The 19,403-nt window shown below is 46.2% G+C and overlaps 1 protein-coding gene across 1 annotated transcript in view; it reads left to right on the forward strand.

Annotated features, from left to right (window-relative positions):
* The window catches only part of IGDCC3 (immunoglobulin superfamily DCC subclass member 3), a 176,288-nt gene that overhangs the window by 94,047 nt on the left and 62,838 nt on the right, over positions 1-19,403 (forward strand). Inside the window, exons 3-4 of the mRNA XM_044978899.1 lie at positions 7,481-7,625; positions 11,991-12,121. Of these exons, the coding sequence (XP_044834834.1) occupies positions 7,481-7,625; positions 11,991-12,121 (276 nt within the window). The remainder of the gene's footprint in view (positions 1-7,480; positions 7,626-11,990; positions 12,122-19,403) is intronic.

Raw genomic sequence — 19,403 nt, forward strand, 5'->3', positions numbered from 1 at the left:
CGGGAGCAGCTCTGAGTTGTTTTATGCCGTAGTCATGTCCTGGAGATAAAGATACCACCAGCATCATTCATGGCTCTTTATGCCTGTGGTAGTCTTAGGAAATACTTCCCTTGGAGGGGAGGACACCATGTTTGCCTATACGCAGGCTCAGAGTGATGTTTGCTAGAGCCAATGCCCCAGCAGCTACGGGCATTTTTAATCATCACATCGTCCATAATTACACTTAGCAGAGTTAGATGACACAATGGTCAACATATTGGTGCCTTGCCTACACTAACACTCCCATTGTTGCTACCACAGTCGGAGCTGAACCAGTAGAAAGTTTTAAGGGGGAAAAGACCAGTTCAGATACCCTCTAACAGCAGCTTAACGGAACCAGCCAGCAGTTTCCACTCATCCACTACTACTCAGATGTTGCAGTGATGGTTGCAGTGGGGACAACTGGATGGATTAAGTTAAAAAACTAAGATAGATGGATTAGATAATGTCTCCCTATCTAGGAGTGCAAATGAATATTATAGTTCCATGCAATTAGTTTAAAAATAATTATGCATATAACAATTATGCAGCCCTCAGGCTCTTGGCAAGTGGCCAATGCTGTCCTTGGTGTCGGGGAAGGTGTGGGAAGCACTGTTCCCAACGTATGTTTAAACAATTAAGCTCCCCGATAACAGGAATCCTAGTGTTTCCTGGTAAAAGGCAGGAGAGTCAGAGGAGCAAGTGCTCAGCTGTGTGAGTTTGTTGTGCAGTCAGATGAGAAGTATGTAGGATTGTATGTACAGATTTATCTCCCCTGAATGGTGTCCCATAAAGCAGTCAGTTTCCCACCCCTTTCTCCTTTACACACCGAAGTGATTTATTTCCAGGTCGGGAACAACATCCAGGTGCTCACTTGCTGTTAACTTTGTTGCAGTTTATATGAGCTCCAGCCAAACCTTTGTCTTTGTAACTCTAAAGAAAGTTTCAAACCTGCTTTAAAAAATAGCATTTTGTAGGTCAGTGCATTAATTTTTAATGCAGATTGTGAAAACCAGCTGCCTTGGCAGGGGCCGTGGTGTTTCCTAGGCATTTAACATAAAACGATGCTTCAAAGCCACATTACAGGGTCACTGAAGAGTAATATTTTACTTACCATCCTCATAACTGAATTATTTATCACCTCACATGTTTTATTCATGATAAATATTAATACCAGTGTCTTTAAGAGTAGAGGTTATCACCGCAATGTTACCTATACGAAATACGATTGAAATAAAGGAATGGAAATGCGTTCTTTACCGAGGGCTATTTTCATTCACATGTCCCTTCTCAAATTAACCCCTTCAGCTACTGTTAAATGTCAGTATTGGGCATTGCTAGAGAAGACCGGGTTCGTTTTTCCAGCCTGTGGTTTCTGCCTACTTACAGTGAGTCGCTATGTGGGGCATCTGCGTTGCTGGCGTTTTTGTTTTCTTATTTAACTTAGTTCAGTGAGTTCACGGACACCTGGTGATTAGCCAGCCGATACCAATTACAGCGTGATCATCCAGTCAGTCAGTGTGCCTGGTTATCAGTTATTGGGTGCTTCTGTACTATTGACAGGTAAGGGGTGACTTACCATGACTGTACTGCCTTTTGGGGATAGAGACTGTCTTTTCACTTTGTTAGTACAGCACCTACAACAATGGGCTCCTAATCCTTGATTAGGGGCTACCATAATACAAGCAATCCTAATACATCATCATTAGTTTATTGGGCATGCCACGTTCTTTCCCCTAGTGCAGGATTTCCTTCCATCTCATTATATTTGACGAGAGCTTTATTCATGGAAATATTAATCAGTTTAACAGTAGGAAAATAAATAAGGCATTAACTTTACACAGCAAAATGGGGCATGCTCCAGCACCCACTGATGTGGATCAAGCCCTTCATGAGGTGAATTTATTGGAATAAACCCAGAGAATCCATAGAGGATTGAATAGTAATTTGCATTTGATGGACACAATAACGTACCTCATCCTGGCTCTGAGCCCAAACCCATTGAAATGGAAAGTGTCTCAGTGATTTCAGTGGACGTTGGACCAGGTCTCCTTCTGGAACTCGTCCCTCTGTTGGTGAGCACTGACTGACATCAATGGTCCCATTTGAAGTCATGCAGTGCTTGCCAGGGTAACTCGGGCCCACAATCAGGCATGTTGCCCTTTTGAGAAAAAGAGATAAGGGATCATTCTTCAACTTCAAAAGTTAAATCGGAAATCGGTTCGGTCAGCTTTATTGAAGGTGTCAGGACCCTCCCCGGAAATACTCCCTGAAGGGAAAACAGAAAATGTTTCCGTATGCCTGTGTGTGCGGTTTCCTGCTTAGTATGTTTCCATTAGATTTCCCATTGTCTAGGCGGGCTTTAATCCGGTCGTGCAATATGTCTAGAGTGCTTAGGGTTCATGGCAGCTTGGGTGTCACTGCTGTCTACACAAGACCATATGGCAAGGGGAATTCACAAGCACTTGAAACAAAATGGATATTAATGAAATACTTAGAACCAAAGAGCAGGGTCCAGGGGAAACCTTCCCAATCCTCCAACCGCTCTGTGCTGGGGCTTTCTACCAAGCGCTATTCAATCAGCTTAACAAATCCATATTTAGCATGTTGAACTTGAGACTGATGATTTGGGGAGCAGGGTGGTTTAAGGCAGCACATATTTTAATGTATTGCTAATAGCCATCTCCCATCTGCCCAAGCCCAACTGGATTCAGCAGATGAGTGACCCTGACACATATGTAGCTTGTTCCTTAGCAGATGCACATTGATTACCCTTGACACATGTAAAAGGAAGTGGGTTTTCTGTGCGGGAGAGGGGTATTTTTAGGGATGGCAAAGCAGAGCTAGGGGACAGGTGAGTTTCTTGGAGTTTATATTATATGGTAACTTTAGGGATCCTTCTGTGTATATGGTACTAAAAATGAATCTTGAGCTAAATAAAGGCTCTGAAGTGTTTATTAGCCCATGTTATGTTTATTACGCAGTCAAAAGTTAACATCTTCTGTACGGGTGTGGGACTCACCTCTGCGGCACTCCTGCTGGTCGTCCCTGGGAATTAGCTCGTTCAGCCTCTGGAGCGCCCTCTGCAGGCCGGTGTCCCGCTGCTGCTTGGCCCCCATGGCCCCCTGTTATCTGGGGTGCTGCCCCCTTGAAGTAAGCCCTTTCTCTCAGGGTTGCTCCTCCCTGGGGAACCCCGACCCTCTATCCCCACCTCGCCTCAGTCATAGTCTACTGCCAGTCACCAACTGGCCCCTGTTCCCTGGGGCAGACTGCAGTATAAGCCACTCATCACAGGCAAGGTTGGGTTTGGACCTGCTGCCTTTGCCTACCCCTGGGCTGCCCTCTGCAACCCCCAGTACCTGTTGCCTTCCGCTAGGCCGCAGCCTGGGGCTTTCCAGGCTGGAGCTCCCCAGCTCCTCTGCCTTTCCCCAGCCCTGCTCCACTCAAGTACTCGCTCAGGTCCCTGCTGCCAGGTTCGTCTCCCTCTACAGCTAGAGAGAGATGACCTCTGGCTTCTGGCCCCAGCCCTCTTATAAGGGCCAGCTGGGCCCTCATTAAGCCAGCCTCGGCCTGATTGGGGCGTGGCCCCCAGCTGAGGCTGCTTTCCCCAATTAGCCTCGTTTTTCCTTCTCTGCCACAGCCCTCTCCCTGGGCTGTTTTAGGCCTTTTAAGGCAGGAGTGGGTGACCATCCTGCTACACCTTCCAGTTAATTAATAGTGGTAATTATTGCATTCTGTGGTGATGATTTTTGGACCGCTAAAAGCATGCCAGACACTTTACCCACAAATGATTATTACTCTTATTGTACTGCAAAGGCTGGTCTTTCTTCTCCTTCCCTGATGCTTTGAGAGTTATCCTTTGCTGACAGCTGGTTGAAATGAGAAGCCCAGGCAACCCCAGATGTTGTGGGCATGCAGGGTCTAATCCTACAATGTCCTGTGCACTTTGTGGGGATCACTACAGGCCCACTGGCTGAAGAGGATGCTTGTTGGAGATGCTCATCGCCTCCCAGGGTTAGGGCCTGTAGTAACTGAGTTTAACTGTTATGTTAATAGTCCGATGGGAATGAGGATATGGGGATAGACATTACGGTATCGGAGGTGGAAGCCAAACTTGAACAGCTTAACGGAAGTAAATCGGGGGGCCCGGATAATCTTCATCCTAGAATATTAAGGGAATTAGCGAGTGATATTGCTAGCCCGTTAGCGATGATTTTTAATAAATCTCTAAATTCGGCCCGGGTAACTACAGGCCTGTTAGTTTAACATCTGTAGTATGCAAAGTCATGGAAAAATTTTTAAAAGAGAGAGTGGTTACGGAGCATGAGGCCGATGGCAACTGGGATAGTTTACAGCATGGATTTACGAAAGGTAGATCGTGCCAAACCAACCTGATCTCCTTCTTTGAGAAAGTAACAGATTTTTTAGACAAGGGAAATGCGGTGGATCTAATATATCTGGATTTCAGTAAGGCGTTTGATACGGTACCGCATGAGGAATTACTGGTTAAATTGGAAAAGATGGGGATCGAAATGAAAATCCAGAGGTGGATAAGGAGCTGGTTAAAGGGGAGACTGCAGAGGGTAGTATTGAAGGGGGAACTATCGGGTTGGAGGGGGGTTACCAGTGGAGTTCCTCAAGGTTCGGTTTTGGGTCCAATTTTATTCAATCTATTTATTGCTGACCTGGGAACCAAGAGTAGGAGTGGGCTGATAAAGTTTGCGGACGACACCAAGTTGGGAGGTATTGCCAATTCGGAAAAGGATCGGGATATCCTCCAGGGAGATTTGGATGACCTTGTAAACTGGAGTATTAGTAACAGGATGAAATTCAATAGTGAGAAGTGTAAGGTTATGCATTTAGGGATGACTAATAAGAATTTTAGTTATAAGCTAGGGACACACCAGTTGGAAGTAACGGAGGAGGAGAAGGACCTAGGAGTCCTGGTTGATCGTAGGATGACTATGAGCAGGCAATGCGATGTGGCCGTTAAGAAAGCAAATGCGGTCTTGGGATGCATTAGGCGAGGTATTTCTAGTAGGGATAAGGAGGTGCTAGTCCCGTTATATAAGGCGTTGGTGAGACCTCATCTGGAGTATTGTGTGCAGTTTTGGTCTCCCATGTTTAAGAAGGATGAATTCAAACTGGAACAGGTACAAAGAAGGGCCACTAGAATGATCCGAGGAATGGAAGGCCTGTCGTATGAAAGGAGACTTGAGGAGCTCGGTTTGTTTTCCCTAACCAAAAGAAGGATAAGAGGAGATATGATTGCACTCTTTAAATATATCAGAGGGATAAATACCAGGGAAGGAGAGGAATTATTTCAGCTCAGTGCTAATGTGGACACGAGGACAAACGGATATAAATTGTCAGTCAGGAAATTTAGGCTTGAAATTAGACGAAGGTTTCTAACTATCAGGGGAGTGCAATACTGGAACAGCCTACCGAGGGAAACAGTGGGGGCGAAGGACCTCCATGACTTTAAGATTAAGCTAGATAAGTTTATGGAGGAGATGGTATGATAGGATACCGGGCTTAGTCAATAGGTTAATTAAGTGCCATACTGGTAAATAGTACAATGGGTCAATGATATGATATTCTTAACCTTTTTCCAGAGGGTATGGCTGGAGAGTCTTGCCCGCATGCTCGGGGTTCAGCTGACCGCCATATTTGGGGTCGGGAAGGAATTTTCCTCCAGGGTAGATTGGCTGTGGCCCTGGAGGTTTTTCGCCTTCCTCCGAAGCATGGGGCAGGGGTCGCTTGCTAAAGGAGTGGGGGGATCGGCTTATGTGGCCTGCATCTTGCAGGAGGTCAGACTAGATGATCATAATGGTCCCTTCTGATCTTGAATTCTATGATTCTATGATTCTATGTGTGTTATGCGGTTGTGCAGAACTGAGGTAGATGTGTGGGTCAGTAGTTTATACTGATGCTTTTTGCCTTAATGTAACGGAGGGCAACCTATATCCTAATGAGAGTCGCAACCAGGAAATAACAAACAATGGGCTGTTGTCTTAAACCTGTCTTCTGTTGAAGGACACCCCAAATCCTATCATGACTGTGTGTGACTCCTTGATAAGCATGGCCATCTTTAAGCAGTCTGTGGCCTTTCCTATCCTCCTCCAGAGTGTGATGCCATGTTAGCACAGGGGGGACTCTGTTTTCTTCCCAAATTATTGCAAAATCTCACTGCATCATGCTAACAGTTTGGGAGAGCTAAAATAAAGACTAACCTGGACATTTGTCGAAAGGATCCCTCAGGACAGTGCTCCCTTTTTATTGTTTTTCTTTGACTGGAATGAATGACGGACAAAGCTCAGACTTAAAACTATTGGCCTTGTGACCTGGTGACTATATGCCGGAGGCTGATCACCTGTGCAGATCCATCAATGGTTCCAATGGTGGGAATGCTACTGTAGATCATGCTGCAGTGTCCTAGATCCTTCCTCTCCAGATTCCCAGGCAGGACTGCCCCCCCTGGTTTTATAGTGAGCCCAGTGCATGCTGGATCAGGGGTTCAGGGGATGCGGTGTGAATTCTTGTGTGATTGATAGCTCTCCTAGTTCTATACTTAACTAGTGAATCCCAGTGTCTTGATCTGGGCAGCTTAGAATTTGGCCTGTCGTCTCTTTGTATTCACTAACATCACCCATTCTCCTTTCTGAATAGGTTGTTGAACTGGTCCCTCTGCTGCTATTAGGGTGATGGAGAAAATATGCACTAAAATTGGCACTGGGATCATCTCTGATGCTGGATGGTGTTTGCCAGCCTCTGTCACGATCAGTTCTGATCCTGTCATTCTAACAGCCCTGCCTTTATTGGGGTTGTTCCCTTCCCTTTTGTGATGCTGGAAGGCAGAAACTTGAAATGATAGGAGGCCACCTGGCGTATGTGCCAAGCAAAAAATCAACTTCCATAAAATGTTTGCTAGCCTGTTCTTTGCACTCTTTCAATGGAGAAATGAAGATAAAGTTAGTGGGGAAGTTAAGTCAAACCCACAGACAGGACGTTTGTGGTGGACATGGTAGAAGGCACTGACCGCATTGGAATGAAAAGTGCAGAGACAAGACCGTTTCTGCTGTGCGGCCGAATCCAGAGCCTACTGAAGCTGACGACAAAGACTGCCAGTGAGTGACAAGGAGCATCCTACTGGCCCCTGCTGTGATGGTGGGGACACTTCTACACATGATTGTGGAGCACGTAAATTGTGTAATCGCAAGCCTCCCATCCTGCTTTCTTTGTCCGGGTGCACAAATGCCTGGTGTGCAAACAATTTCTGCACCCCCAGGCACGGGTCCAAATTCAGATATGACCCCACAAACGACACTTGTATTTGCTGTTTCTTGGCAGGTGAAGTGGTGGATATTTCTGCCATTGTGACCTGTGCTGGCAGTGCGCCTTCTCAACACTGAGCTGTTGTGATCTCATTTTGTGTCTTTGTTTCTCTTCTTCCCTCCTCCAGCTATGTCAGACTTCCATATTCACCCTCAGAACGCAGTCGTGGAAGAAGGCGGTGTCGCAAGGTTCCAGTGCCAGATCCATGGTTTACCAGAGCCTGTAATCTTGTGGCAAAAGAATCGAGTTCCCATCAACACAGACAATGATAGGTAAGAGACATAGAGGTAACTTATTACTGACCTACACCCACATGTTGGAAATAGCAGGCCAGAGGCTCTCTTGCAGGTAGAGAGAGATGCAAATGCACTATCGGGGCCCACTGCACAAAGAAGGCTCTTTTCTTGTGTTTCTGCCTTGGGAAGGCATTTAAATCTATGCCATGAGCTCCATCCTCCCGGCTCGGGGTGCTGGAAAAATTTGTATAGTGGGGGTGCTGAGAGCCATTGAACTAAACTATGAACCCTGTATATGCTGGAAACCACTTCAAGCCAGGGGGTGCGGCACCTCTATTTCCAGCACCTATGCTTCTGGCTAGGGGATGTGCCGAATTAATGTATCCTAAGGCCATCCCAGGGGCTGGGAACATACTGTCCTGGCCACCCTGTATATCCTTAATCACTTTCTGTAGGGCCTCTTCCTGAGCCAGTGTGGCAGTCGCTGTCCATGTTTTGTCTCAGACCGGAGAGGTTTTTTAATCAGATTTCCATGCACAATATCTATCTCTGCACTTTGCTCCCACTGCAGGATGATTCTCCTGTGCTAGGAGCCCTCCACAAGGGACGGCTCACAGAAGTTAGCGCTCACCAGCATGACAAAGCGTTGTACAATAAGATCCTTTTATGTTCTGGAAGGTTTAAAATACAATCTAATCACTAGCCTGGCCTTCCCAAGTGTGCTACGTTGTGATACCCCAGCCTTGGCAAGGAGACCAAAAGAAGGGTGCCAACAGAAGACCTTTTTAGCTCTTTCCCATTCAATCCTCCTTAAAAAAAAACAAAATCACTTTTCCCTTCTTGCCCCATCTGAAAACTTGAATGGCATGTCCTTGCTTCCTTTGTTTGACAGCCTTCCCCCTTTGCTTAGGAAGTGCCGCTAAGCCTGTTTTGATCTTCTGAGCGTCGGCGTGGAGTGAAGGGACAGGTGGCAGGCCACCCTAGTCTTTGGGAAGAGTTTCAGCACGTAACAGGAAACGCATGATATGCTGGCTCCAGTCTGTGATAGTCACAGCTGCAGCCAAAGAACCACAAAGCAAGTCTTCCCGGAGCCAATCCATCACGGCACACCTTGATCGTGTCTTGATGTCCGCACACTGGGGAGAGATGAAACCAGGAAGCTGTAAATATTTTTCTGAAAGGCCCCTGTTTTTCAAACGTCAGCTCAGCATCAGAATGTGGCTTGGTTCCTTTGGAGCTAAAACAAAACACACGCGAACCAGAACAATACTTGACCTTTTCAGCTCTACTGTGAACTTATAGAAGCGCCCAAGAGACCGACCACAGAGTTTAAAATTGCAACGGTCTGATTTTCCTGGTGTATTCCATCTACCCGTTTGTAGCCTACTAGCATTATGTCTACACTGCAGTAAAAGACCCCGGGCATGGCCGTGGTTGGCCCGAGTCAGCTGACTTGGGCTCGCAAGGTTTGGGCTTCAGGGCTATAAACCTGCAGTGTAGACGTTGGGCACGCTGGAGGGGGAGCCTGGGCTCCAGCCAGAGTCTGAATGTCTACACTGCTGTTTTTAGCCCCTCAACCCGTTCCTGAGTCAGCTGACCTGGGCTCTGAGACTCTGAGCTGCAGGGTTTTTGTGGCAGTATAGATATACCCTAGGCTTTATTCTTTTACCTAACTCACTTTGAATAGTACTTACTCATCTGAGTAGCTCCATAAGGGTGCTTGCTAGCAGGATGCATGGCACAGTGGGACTGTTTAAGGTGAGTACTACTCAGTGTGAGTAAGGGCCACAGAATTGGGCCCTAACGTTTTTTGCGCTCATCAAAACGAGACTGTTAGAACCAGCTAGAGCAGGCCATGCCATGGGCAGATTTATGAGCAAGCTACTCATGTATCTGTTCCAGAGATGCACAGGGTTGGAACTGCAGTGCCAGAATAGACTGCCAGGTATGTCCACATCCCCAGACTGCTAACACTGGCCGCGCCTCTGGTAGGGATTTGAGTGAGACCACCACACCTCACTTTAGCTGAGGCTCGAAAGGAACAGCCACAGAATCCAGTGCTCTGATAACCAAACCCATTTGCCCATCTTGCCCTCTACTTTTCCTTGGGTGAAGGAGGAATATTCAGATGCTTACAAAGGAGCTAATGAAGGATCCTTCTACCTGTGCTGGGCATCCTGATTTTGAACTGATTCTGCTTTTTTTAGGATGAAGGTTGCCCAGCAGGTTTTTAGCATTAGCGCAGTCCATAAATCGTGACATTTGTAATCTCTGACACCAAGGGGATTTGGTGAAGAGGGTTGCTTCCTTTGTAGCTGAGTTGGAATTCTACATTAATCCTGGTTGGTGCAATTCTGTGTATAAATTGCATACACATTTGTATGCTGAGTGTTACACTTTGAGGCTTTGAAGACAGAATAATAGCTTTGGAATTGAATCTTCTAATGTGGTGGGCAGATTGTTAACAAAAATGAAGGCTTCTGGTGGTATAATTCATCCAAAATAAAGGACATTTGAAAGTCCCAGAGAGATTGCAATCAACAGCAGTACGTCCAAAACTGATTGCTGTCATGCTGTCTCAGATATTCAGCCGAGCCCTTGGAACCCACATTGAGAGCCGTTTGGAGACACTTAACCATATGCTGATCTAGAAAAGATAGTCTCAATCTTCCAGACAGAAATAATCATTAACTCATCAAAATGTAATGACCTACTACCAGCTAATTTAATGACTTGGTTGTTTAAAAAAATGCCAGACAACCTATAATAAATATATATCTTTGTAACCCACGAACACACTCATTTAAGGTTATGCAGAACTGACGTGCAAAGACCAGAAAATTCAGACTTCCTAAAACCTACAAACTTGGTATGTAACTCAGGCCGTTGTCATCACATAGAGCATTACAGCATGCAAGGAAGCATGTTATTTAGAGACTTCTGCGACATCAAGGTTAATCCCTTTGGGGTAAGGAGAGAACAGTATTTAAGCTTTAACTTTGAATTCCCTGGCTTTTATTGGTTTGTCAGATCACTGATGCTTTTCAATCTAGGTTGTTTTAGTTGTTGTTTTTCAATTGTTCTATTGACATGTGGTATGAGAAGGTCTGAGGTTCATTCCCACCCGTATCAGAGATCGTTTTATTGGCAGCGTCCGTAGTAACAGACACATGGCAGAAGTACTGGTGTGTTTGGCCAATGAATGTGGTCAGCAGCCCAACACGTTCCACATCATGAGACCTGGGTAGGGAGTGGACAAAAATCACCATTCGTGTAACCTGGTCCAGCTCCATGAGGCCAAACTGAGCCATCTTGCACCACATGGAACAATGCTAGCGGGGAATTAGCGCTGCGGTGCCCGTGTTCTTTTGTCTTTCAACCAATGAAATCTGAATAATCATGTTTTGGTCTGCGATAAGGCAGGGCTTCTCCCCAGCTTCCAAATGACTCTCTGCCATGCCCAAAGACTCTTTGGGGCAGTTTTATTCCCAGACTGAAACCAACAAACAAAACCAGTTTCATAACTCACGCTTTGCATCTCAGGCTTTCACTGCCTCCCCTCCCGGGGTCTCTGGCAGTCCTGCTTCTTCCAGCTTCCTGCCTCTCTCTCACCTGCTGAGCCTCAGCCAGTTCCTTCTCACAGCCAGCCCTTCACTGGAACTCCCCTTAGAGCCCCAGGGGCAGCCCACCCCCTTAATTGGCCCAGCCGGGAGCACCTGTTCTGGCACAGGCAAGCTGGACTTACTTCAGTTACAGGGGTCAGCCACCCTGGGACATTGTCCAAATTTGGTAACATGAAAACTACTATTAACAAAGTCAAGAAAACGATGCAGTGCTCAGTGGGGACGATTTCTCAAAACCGTTCACATCTCGCTCGTTCCCTCTCCGCAAACGTTCTTCTTTGCTGGTGACTCCTATCTCTGGTATAGCAAGATGATGTACCAGAGACGCCACCTTTGACGTGGACCATTCCAGTGGAACATGAGAGGAAAGTTCCTGCTAAGGGGACGGTGTCAAGATTAAAAAAATCGGACCAGCCCCAACCTACTCTGTGTTTTATACACCTTCCTTACGAGTGAGTGTTACTACTGTTAAACACGTAGGGAGGGAGAATGTCTCTTCAAAGCGGAGGATAAATCCCGTGCATTATGAGACTGGAGATTAATATTGAAAGGATTTTTAAAAATATAGGCCCCGATCCTTGGGTCTGGTTGAGCTTGCTTGGTGCTGTACTGGGTTGTGCAGCACCTATATGTACCCCTAAACACTGGGGCTTGTGGGTGTCAGCATGGTCCCGACTGGCTTAAGTTAGGGCAGCCTCACCTGGGACGTGCAGTTCTGCTCCCCACCCACGTTGCATTCTGCAGCTGTTTTTTCGTTTGTTCTTTTCATGTCCTCTAGGTACACGCTGCTTCCCAAAGGAGTCTTGCAGATTACCGGGCTCAGAGCAGAAGACAGTGGGATTTTTCACTGTGTGGCTACCAACATTGCTAATGTGAAATTCAGCCGGGAGGCCAGACTCTCTGTGTCAGGTTAGTAACAGTAAACGTGGTCGAGATGTTCTTTCACGCTTTCCCCTTCTATCGGTTGCTCTGGACCAGCTCAGGTTAACAGAACTTGCGTGATAACAGTATTGAAAAGCTTTCTTCTGTCCACAGACAGTACATTCATTGTTCCTGCTTGTTGTTAGTTGCTGCCAGATTGGTCCATTTGATAGCAAATAAACCTGTCTCTTGGCCTTTTAATTAGGACCAATTGTTGGGCAGATGGAGGAGGGAGGAAGAGGAAAACATGAGTTGTAGAAGGAAGGAAGGGAGAATACATTCTTTCTGAAATGTGAAAGATTCCCCATTTCCTTACAAACTCGGTCTACTCTGGAAGTAACTGCAGCATGTGGCGCAATCAATTATTTATCCAATCAGGGAAATACATTCTAGTGCTACTTTAGTACTGACATTTCAAAAACAAACAAACGAAAGAACGCAAACAATATTCAGAGCATTAAGTTGAGGTTTTATTTGGTTTTACTTGACTGAGGTGAAATCTGGCCCTGCTGAAGTCACAGGGACCAGGTTTTCACTCCTGATCGTACAGAAAACTTTAAGGGGAAATATAATGGCATATGAACTGTTTTCCAGAAGGTGACCTGTGCTGGTGCACATACAGTTTTTGCACACTGCCACCTGTGCAAACAAATGATACCATAAAAAACACACGACTGCTTCTCTGCACAAATGGAGGATGCATGAGATTTGCATGTGGAAATTCCTTCATTTTGTGATAATGCACAAAAATGAAGCATGCAGGTGATTTCCACACACTCAGTGGAGGATGGATTGAATTGCCTTTGAAAATATAGCCCACAATGTTTCCATAACTTCATTAGAGTCCAGCTTGTCTTGTTTGTGGTGTTCTGTGGGCGATCCTTCTTTAGATTACCCTTCTAGCACACAAGTAACAATCTAGAAGCTTCTTTGAACAATTGGCTCATCAACAATTTCTGCCAGGCCAACCTAACATCAGTTATGTAGCCGTCTACTTAGCATTTGATCCGATGGTGTTTGGCCACTCCTTTAATTTTAAGCAGTGTTAGTCTACAAAACCTACTTCAGCGTTTCAATCACCCTCCCCAGTGTGATGAAAAGAATATACGAAGTCAAATCATGCATTGCACCCATAGCCCAGCAAGCAGTCAACAGTAGATGACAACTTAGAACTTTGTGCAGGAGCAGGCACTCTCTGTCCTCAGCTTCCTTTTAGAAAACAGGTGGTTTGCTTCTTGGTGGTTTCAAAGTGTCAGAGGTTCTTAGTTTCTGTCGGCTGCATTCTTCCTGAATGGCCACTTCAGGGCAAATAACCCAGCAGTCTGGATTTCTTCTTGGAGGTATAGAAACCTAATTTAAATGTAAATTTCAGATAAGGAATTATACTGCAGAACGAATGGTAATACGGGAGCCGATTTTCAAAAAATACATATGTGAAATTGTGCATGGAAAATAGGTGTTCCATAGAGAAAATCACACATGCAGATGGTCAGTCAGACACACGACTCCAGCTGGAATTGAATTAACTATTTTTTGAAGATACACAAGCAGGAATAGAATCCAGCTTCCTCTGCTGTACCTGTACAGGTCTGTAGGGCTGACAGGTGAAATAAGGCATAAAAGCCATATAATAGTCAGTTGAGCGAGCCGGTCTGACCCCGGTTATACCTGAGGAGCAGATCCATTGAGCAAGAATTTGGACATAGTCACTTTTGAGTGTGGAACAGCACTCTGAACAAACCAATTCTGGAATTTCTGGAGCTTCAGATGTCCCTTAATGTGATACAGCAGGGCAGGACTTCAGCATCTGTAGACAATCACCACATCTCATTACCAGGAGTCATGATCCTGTTGTCTCACACAACTATGCACACTGAGGCCCAAGACGCCGAGTTAGACTTGTGTCACTAAGCCTGCTGTAATCCTCAGACATGGCTCTGTGGCCAGTGACGGCACAGAGCTTGGGCTGTTCCTTTCCTGAATGCAAGATGAGTCTCTCAGCTGCATGTAAGAAAACAGCCTTTGGGAAATGGGGAGAGGCTGGCGCAGAGAGATGTTGTACATCACATCTGATGGGAGAAGAAAACGGCTTAACTGGTTCTGAAAGACCTGGTAGCATTCGAGGCCTGTTACAGATCTGCTTGCTTGATGTATGTGAACAGTAGCTGCAAGGAGGGGAAAATGAACAATAAATTATCAGCGGGCTGAAGTTCTGTTTAACAATTTACTGCTCTGAGTTATTATTTCACTCGGGGAGTAAAGTGCTAGCTGCTTTCAACTGACCATCTCTCACTCTGAATGGATATTCCCCTGGTTTCCTTTATGTGCAGCATTTGTGGTATTTGTTTTCCTTAAAGAAACAAATACCATGAGGAATAAGTCAACACTGTGCGGACTGCACTGATATAAGTGCTATTTCACTAGCGGAAGTTACACCATTGTCGTCAGCGTGAGCACTACATAGATAGCATTTAAACGTGATATATAAGTGATGCACTGGCATAAGTGCATGAGAGTTGCACTGCCATAACAGAACACAAAATCACCTCGCAAACCTTTGCATCTTCTTGCCTTTGGATGTGATGGTGGCAGGGGGTAAGAATTACACCTATTGGCGTTCTGCCCATCACCTCCATAATTGGGGCTGTGAATCTATGCAAAGAAATGGACTCTCACCAGTTTTTTATTGGAGCCTTGGAACTTGGTTTCAGAACCAAGACTTTGCTAATGGACCAGAGGAGATACAAGATGAAGATGGTTTCTGACAAGGGCTGCAGCACCAGAATAGGATGGATTGTCAGTGTTTCTCATTGGGATGTTGGTAAAACAGAGACACGTGATGAGCAGGTTGGTGGTTCAAGAAGATTCGTTCTTTGCTGCTGTTTCCTGGGAGCATGGTGGAGCTTAAGTCCCTCTCTGATAGAACTGCTTGCAGGACGCTTTCTGATCAGTTTTGTTGCAAATTCTCCCACAGGAGATGGTTGTACAAGAGGATGGACAACCTGCTTGCCCCCCAACCTACCAGTTGGCACTGCTTGCCTCACTCTTAGACAGTGTTGTGGTGATGGAACTGGAAGAACTGGAGGATAGAACCATTGGGGTTGCCTGCTGTGGATGTAGACCCTAAAGCATGCTGTCAGTCTCGCAGCTGTGTTCCCTCTCCTCTTCTGCAGCACGGGTGGTGGCCCCATGGCAGCACAAAGCACAGATGTTCCTTCCATCCTATTGATTGATTATTTTCAAGTGCCTTCTTAGAGCAGATGTTCCCATGTGGCTTCCCTGCCTCTCTGTACTGACACCTTTCCTACACAAGCAGGAGATTGTGCTGCTGCTGCTGCTGCCTTTTTAATCAAGAGAGAAATGTCGTTGGTGTGCGCTTTTCTTCCTCTAACAGAGTACTTGTCCTTATTAATGGTGCCTGGGACCTTTTACCAGCCTGAACATCCTTCTCTTTGGTGCTGCTGCCGCTGTGACTGATTTCAGAGGTGGGGACTTTGTGACACAACCTAAGCCAGTTTCGTTCAGGAATGGCAGGTTTTTCCTTTTACTCCCCTGCAGTGTTTTGAAACCTATTGGGCTCTGCTGTTAGCTTGCTTGCCTAGAGCTCTCAACCAAGAATTGCTCCTTCATTCCTGCCCCCTGGATCAAACGAATTTCCCGTGTGGTGTGGAGAACCTCCTGACTGATCATTTGCCAAGATCAGCCGCTGGTGTTTTACATTTCCAGCCACAGTCAACATAGGCCCTGCTCGGCAGCCGCCTACCCTTTGCTTGCCCCTGTGCCAGCACCAGGGGAGGTGGCACTGGAACACTGCACTCTGGTTACTTCTGAATTGGAGGCGATGAAACCGTAAGTGGCTCCCATCTGGCTTTGGCAGCCAGAGGAGCACGGTGCAGAGCCGGGGCGCGGTGTTAAGGGGCATTCTGCCCACATAGGACAGGCCCCGTCAGGGTGCAGAGTGGAGCTGTAATACGTAGTATGCCCTCTGTTGTACCTATATACTAACAGATATGCAGGCCAGCCCCCAACCTGCCTGGCCAGGTCCCCTCTGGGGCTCTGATGTCCAGCTGGAGATGCTAGCCGGTTGCTTCTTGTGAACAGAGAGCAGCATGCTGTGTCAGGGGCACGGGGAAGAAAATAGGCTATTTGCATTTTGTATTTCCCAAGCCATGACAAGGCAAATGAGGTGGACCTCATCCCGTGTTCCAGCAACACAGAGGAATGGGGTTGCCCTGCCCTTAGTTTATGATGGCACAGATAGTGGTCACTTCCCTCCCCACCCTGGCCCTGCTTTATTTACTCTGAAAGCCAAGAAAAAATCCCTGGATCTTGCACCTTACTGGGCTGTTCATTCCTGTTCTCATGGTGAAGACAGACACCCCTGTCATTCGATGGCCATTTACATCCAGACCGGATAAAGCAGGAGGGGAAGACACCGTCAGGAACAATCCTGCCTATGAAGAGGGAGGGATAAGATGATGTGTGAGGTTTTGTCCATTTGTCCTTTCTACGGTTCAGTGAGCAAACCATGTTGCGTGGGGATAGAGGGGCTGGTGCAGATAAGAACTGACACACACTTAAGCTGAACCCCAAATGGATCCTTCTGGGGTTCAAAAGAGTTTGGACAACTTTTAAAAGAGTTCTGTTTCATTTTGGCTGCTGATCGTGCCCTTCAATTTCTGGTTGTGGACAGAACTGTAGGAATCTTGGGAAAGTGCTTTAATTCAGCCGTGGCCCGAAGTGAGAAGTACCAGAAATCTTGGGAGAGAACCTGCTCTTGTGAGATGTCTGACCCAGGGCTGCAAATCCAGGAGGGGTGCATGGCTTGCATAAGGTACAGTGAAGTATTTGAGTTGGTCTTGGGGTTAAAACGCAGCATGGCGGGCCAGGAGAACTGGGTTCCTAGCCCAGATTGGACCAAGATTTAAAAAAATGGGCCCTGAAAGTTAAGTTCTTAAGGTAATATTTAGGCATTTAAATAATAGTGAGCATCCATGGACTTCAGTGAGAGATGCTGTATGTTTTTAATGCGTTTGAAAACCAGGACTTTTTATTTAGGGGCCTAAGTAAGAATTGAGGGGTGTGAAGCATGTTCATCCTACCTAGTTCTTAGTCAGCGCTTTGCATCAATGGATCTTAAAGCACTTTACAAAGAAGATCCCTATTTGACAGGTGAGGAAACTGAGGCATGGGGAGGCAAATGACTAGCCTAAGGTCACCCAGCAAAGCAGCAGCAGAGCTGGGAACAGAACGATGGTCTCCTGAATCCCACTCCAGAGCACTAGGCCAAACTTCCTCTCCTCTTCCTATGGAAGTCGACGATAAAGCTTCCATTGACTTCAGTGGGAGCTGAGTGAGGCCAGCGCTGAGTGCTTCAGAATAGGAGCCAAGCCTTGGTATTGTGATGCTGTGGAAATGGTTTGAACGGTGTTGAGATCCCCGGATAGAAAATCTCATTTTTCAAATCTTCTAACGTTCGCCAGTTGTTAAATGTAATTAACTGCTCTGATTCTCTTCAGAGATCAGTATTGCACAGTGTAGTACTTAGCAAGGAGCCAACTTTTAAGCCACACATACACAAAGGGATTTTTCTTGGATCTTACCACTTTAAAAACAACCCATCCTGTAGCTTTATCACCCCCTGTACAGCAGCCGTATACACGATTAACAGATGAGCCACTCATTTGTGGTTGCTTCAGTATCACTGTAATATGCCCTGACTTCAGCCCCCGCTGCAGCGTGAAGCTAAAAAGTACAGGAGGAAATGAAATCTAGCCTTTGCAAAGAATTTCCAATGCAGCATTTCTGTCTGAATGATCTCTGCAGTCATAAGAAGCTCCATGTACAAGAGCCAGTGGTGGAGAGATCTTAAAGCAGAATAGCACAATATTAGTCGCAAATCAGATCCAAATGAACGTGGGCTGACTTAATTAAACCCTTCACCTCTTCCTACCCCCACTGCTGCCCTCAAACTCCTACGGATAGAAATTGATGGACATATTTCTCCATGCAGGTGTACAGAATATTCTTGCCACTGGCCATGGATTGTTGAAATTCCTTAAACACTGCTTGACCTCTGTGTTTGTGGAGTATAACCTCAGTACACGAGAGTGGGACTGCACCAGATCTGGACTTTGGTCATTCTAAAAAGCACGCATCAAGCTATAACATTAAGCCTGTGGGTTGTCGTGGCTTTGGGCTGATTTTGTCTTTCCAGAATTGGGCCCAGTTTTCAGTAATGGCAAAGCTTTATTGTATGTAAGAAAGAGTTGTATCATATTGATTCAAAGTGACGTGCAATTTGTCTGACAGGTTATGGGTCTAGTTCACAGGGTATTATTTTTATTTATTGCATTTTGGTCATGCCCTCAGGCTTCAGGCAAGCTGAGGTCCGCATTATACTGTACGCTGCATGTCCACATACCAAGCGACAGCGCCTGCCTCGAAGAGCTTGCAGTCCAACAAAGGAAGTATTGTTATTTCCATTTTACAGATGAGGAACTGTGGTTAAATGATTTACCCAACTACACACAGGGAGTCTGTGGCAAAACCAGGAGTTGAGCCCAGCTCCTTACATCCACACACAGACTGTCTGATACGTTACTTCACACCTCCTGTGCAGAGCAGACATTCTCCTGGGGAGAGACGGCTCTCGCGGGCGTTCAGCTTGCACGGCGTGTGGCTCCGTGGAAAGCTGCAGCGCGTGGCGCGCTGAGATGCAGAAGTTCTGGATTGGAAGGCATCGCTGGTTTTGTTGCCTCTTCATGCATTCTTAGCTTCAAAGAATGGTCCTGGGTGCTAAGCATTGTTGCCACGCTCCAGCATTTCCAGGGTGATAGTGGTCACACCTAGGTTTCTGAGTCCTCAAGCGTACATCAGCTCTGCCTGATCTGCCTGCCTCCCGGAAGATGATGAAAGGCGCAGAAATCAGTCAAATAACAGTACAGAGGAACACGCCTCCTCCAAATCATATTTCAAATCTGTAGGAAGCATGAAAGGAAAGTTGATCTTAGGAATACGGCACTGGGCTCTCACAAGATTTGGATTCAGTTCCCAGCTCTGCAATATGCTTCCTATGCAAGTCACCCAATGGCTGTGGGCTCCAGTTGCCCACCTGTAAAATGGAATAATACTTCCTCTGTTTGTCTTGTCTGTTTAGACTGTGAGTTCTTCGTGACAGGGATTATCTTTTGCTAGGAGTACCTGCCTCCTCTAGCACAATCAGGTGCCAATCTAGGCACTACTGTGAGACAAGGAAATAATAATGGTA

The sequence above is a fragment of the Mauremys mutica genome, chromosome 11 (assembly GCF_020497125.1).
Source record: "Mauremys mutica isolate MM-2020 ecotype Southern chromosome 11, ASM2049712v1, whole genome shotgun sequence".
NCBI classification, from domain to species: domain Eukaryota; kingdom Metazoa; phylum Chordata; order Testudines; family Geoemydidae; genus Mauremys; species Mauremys mutica.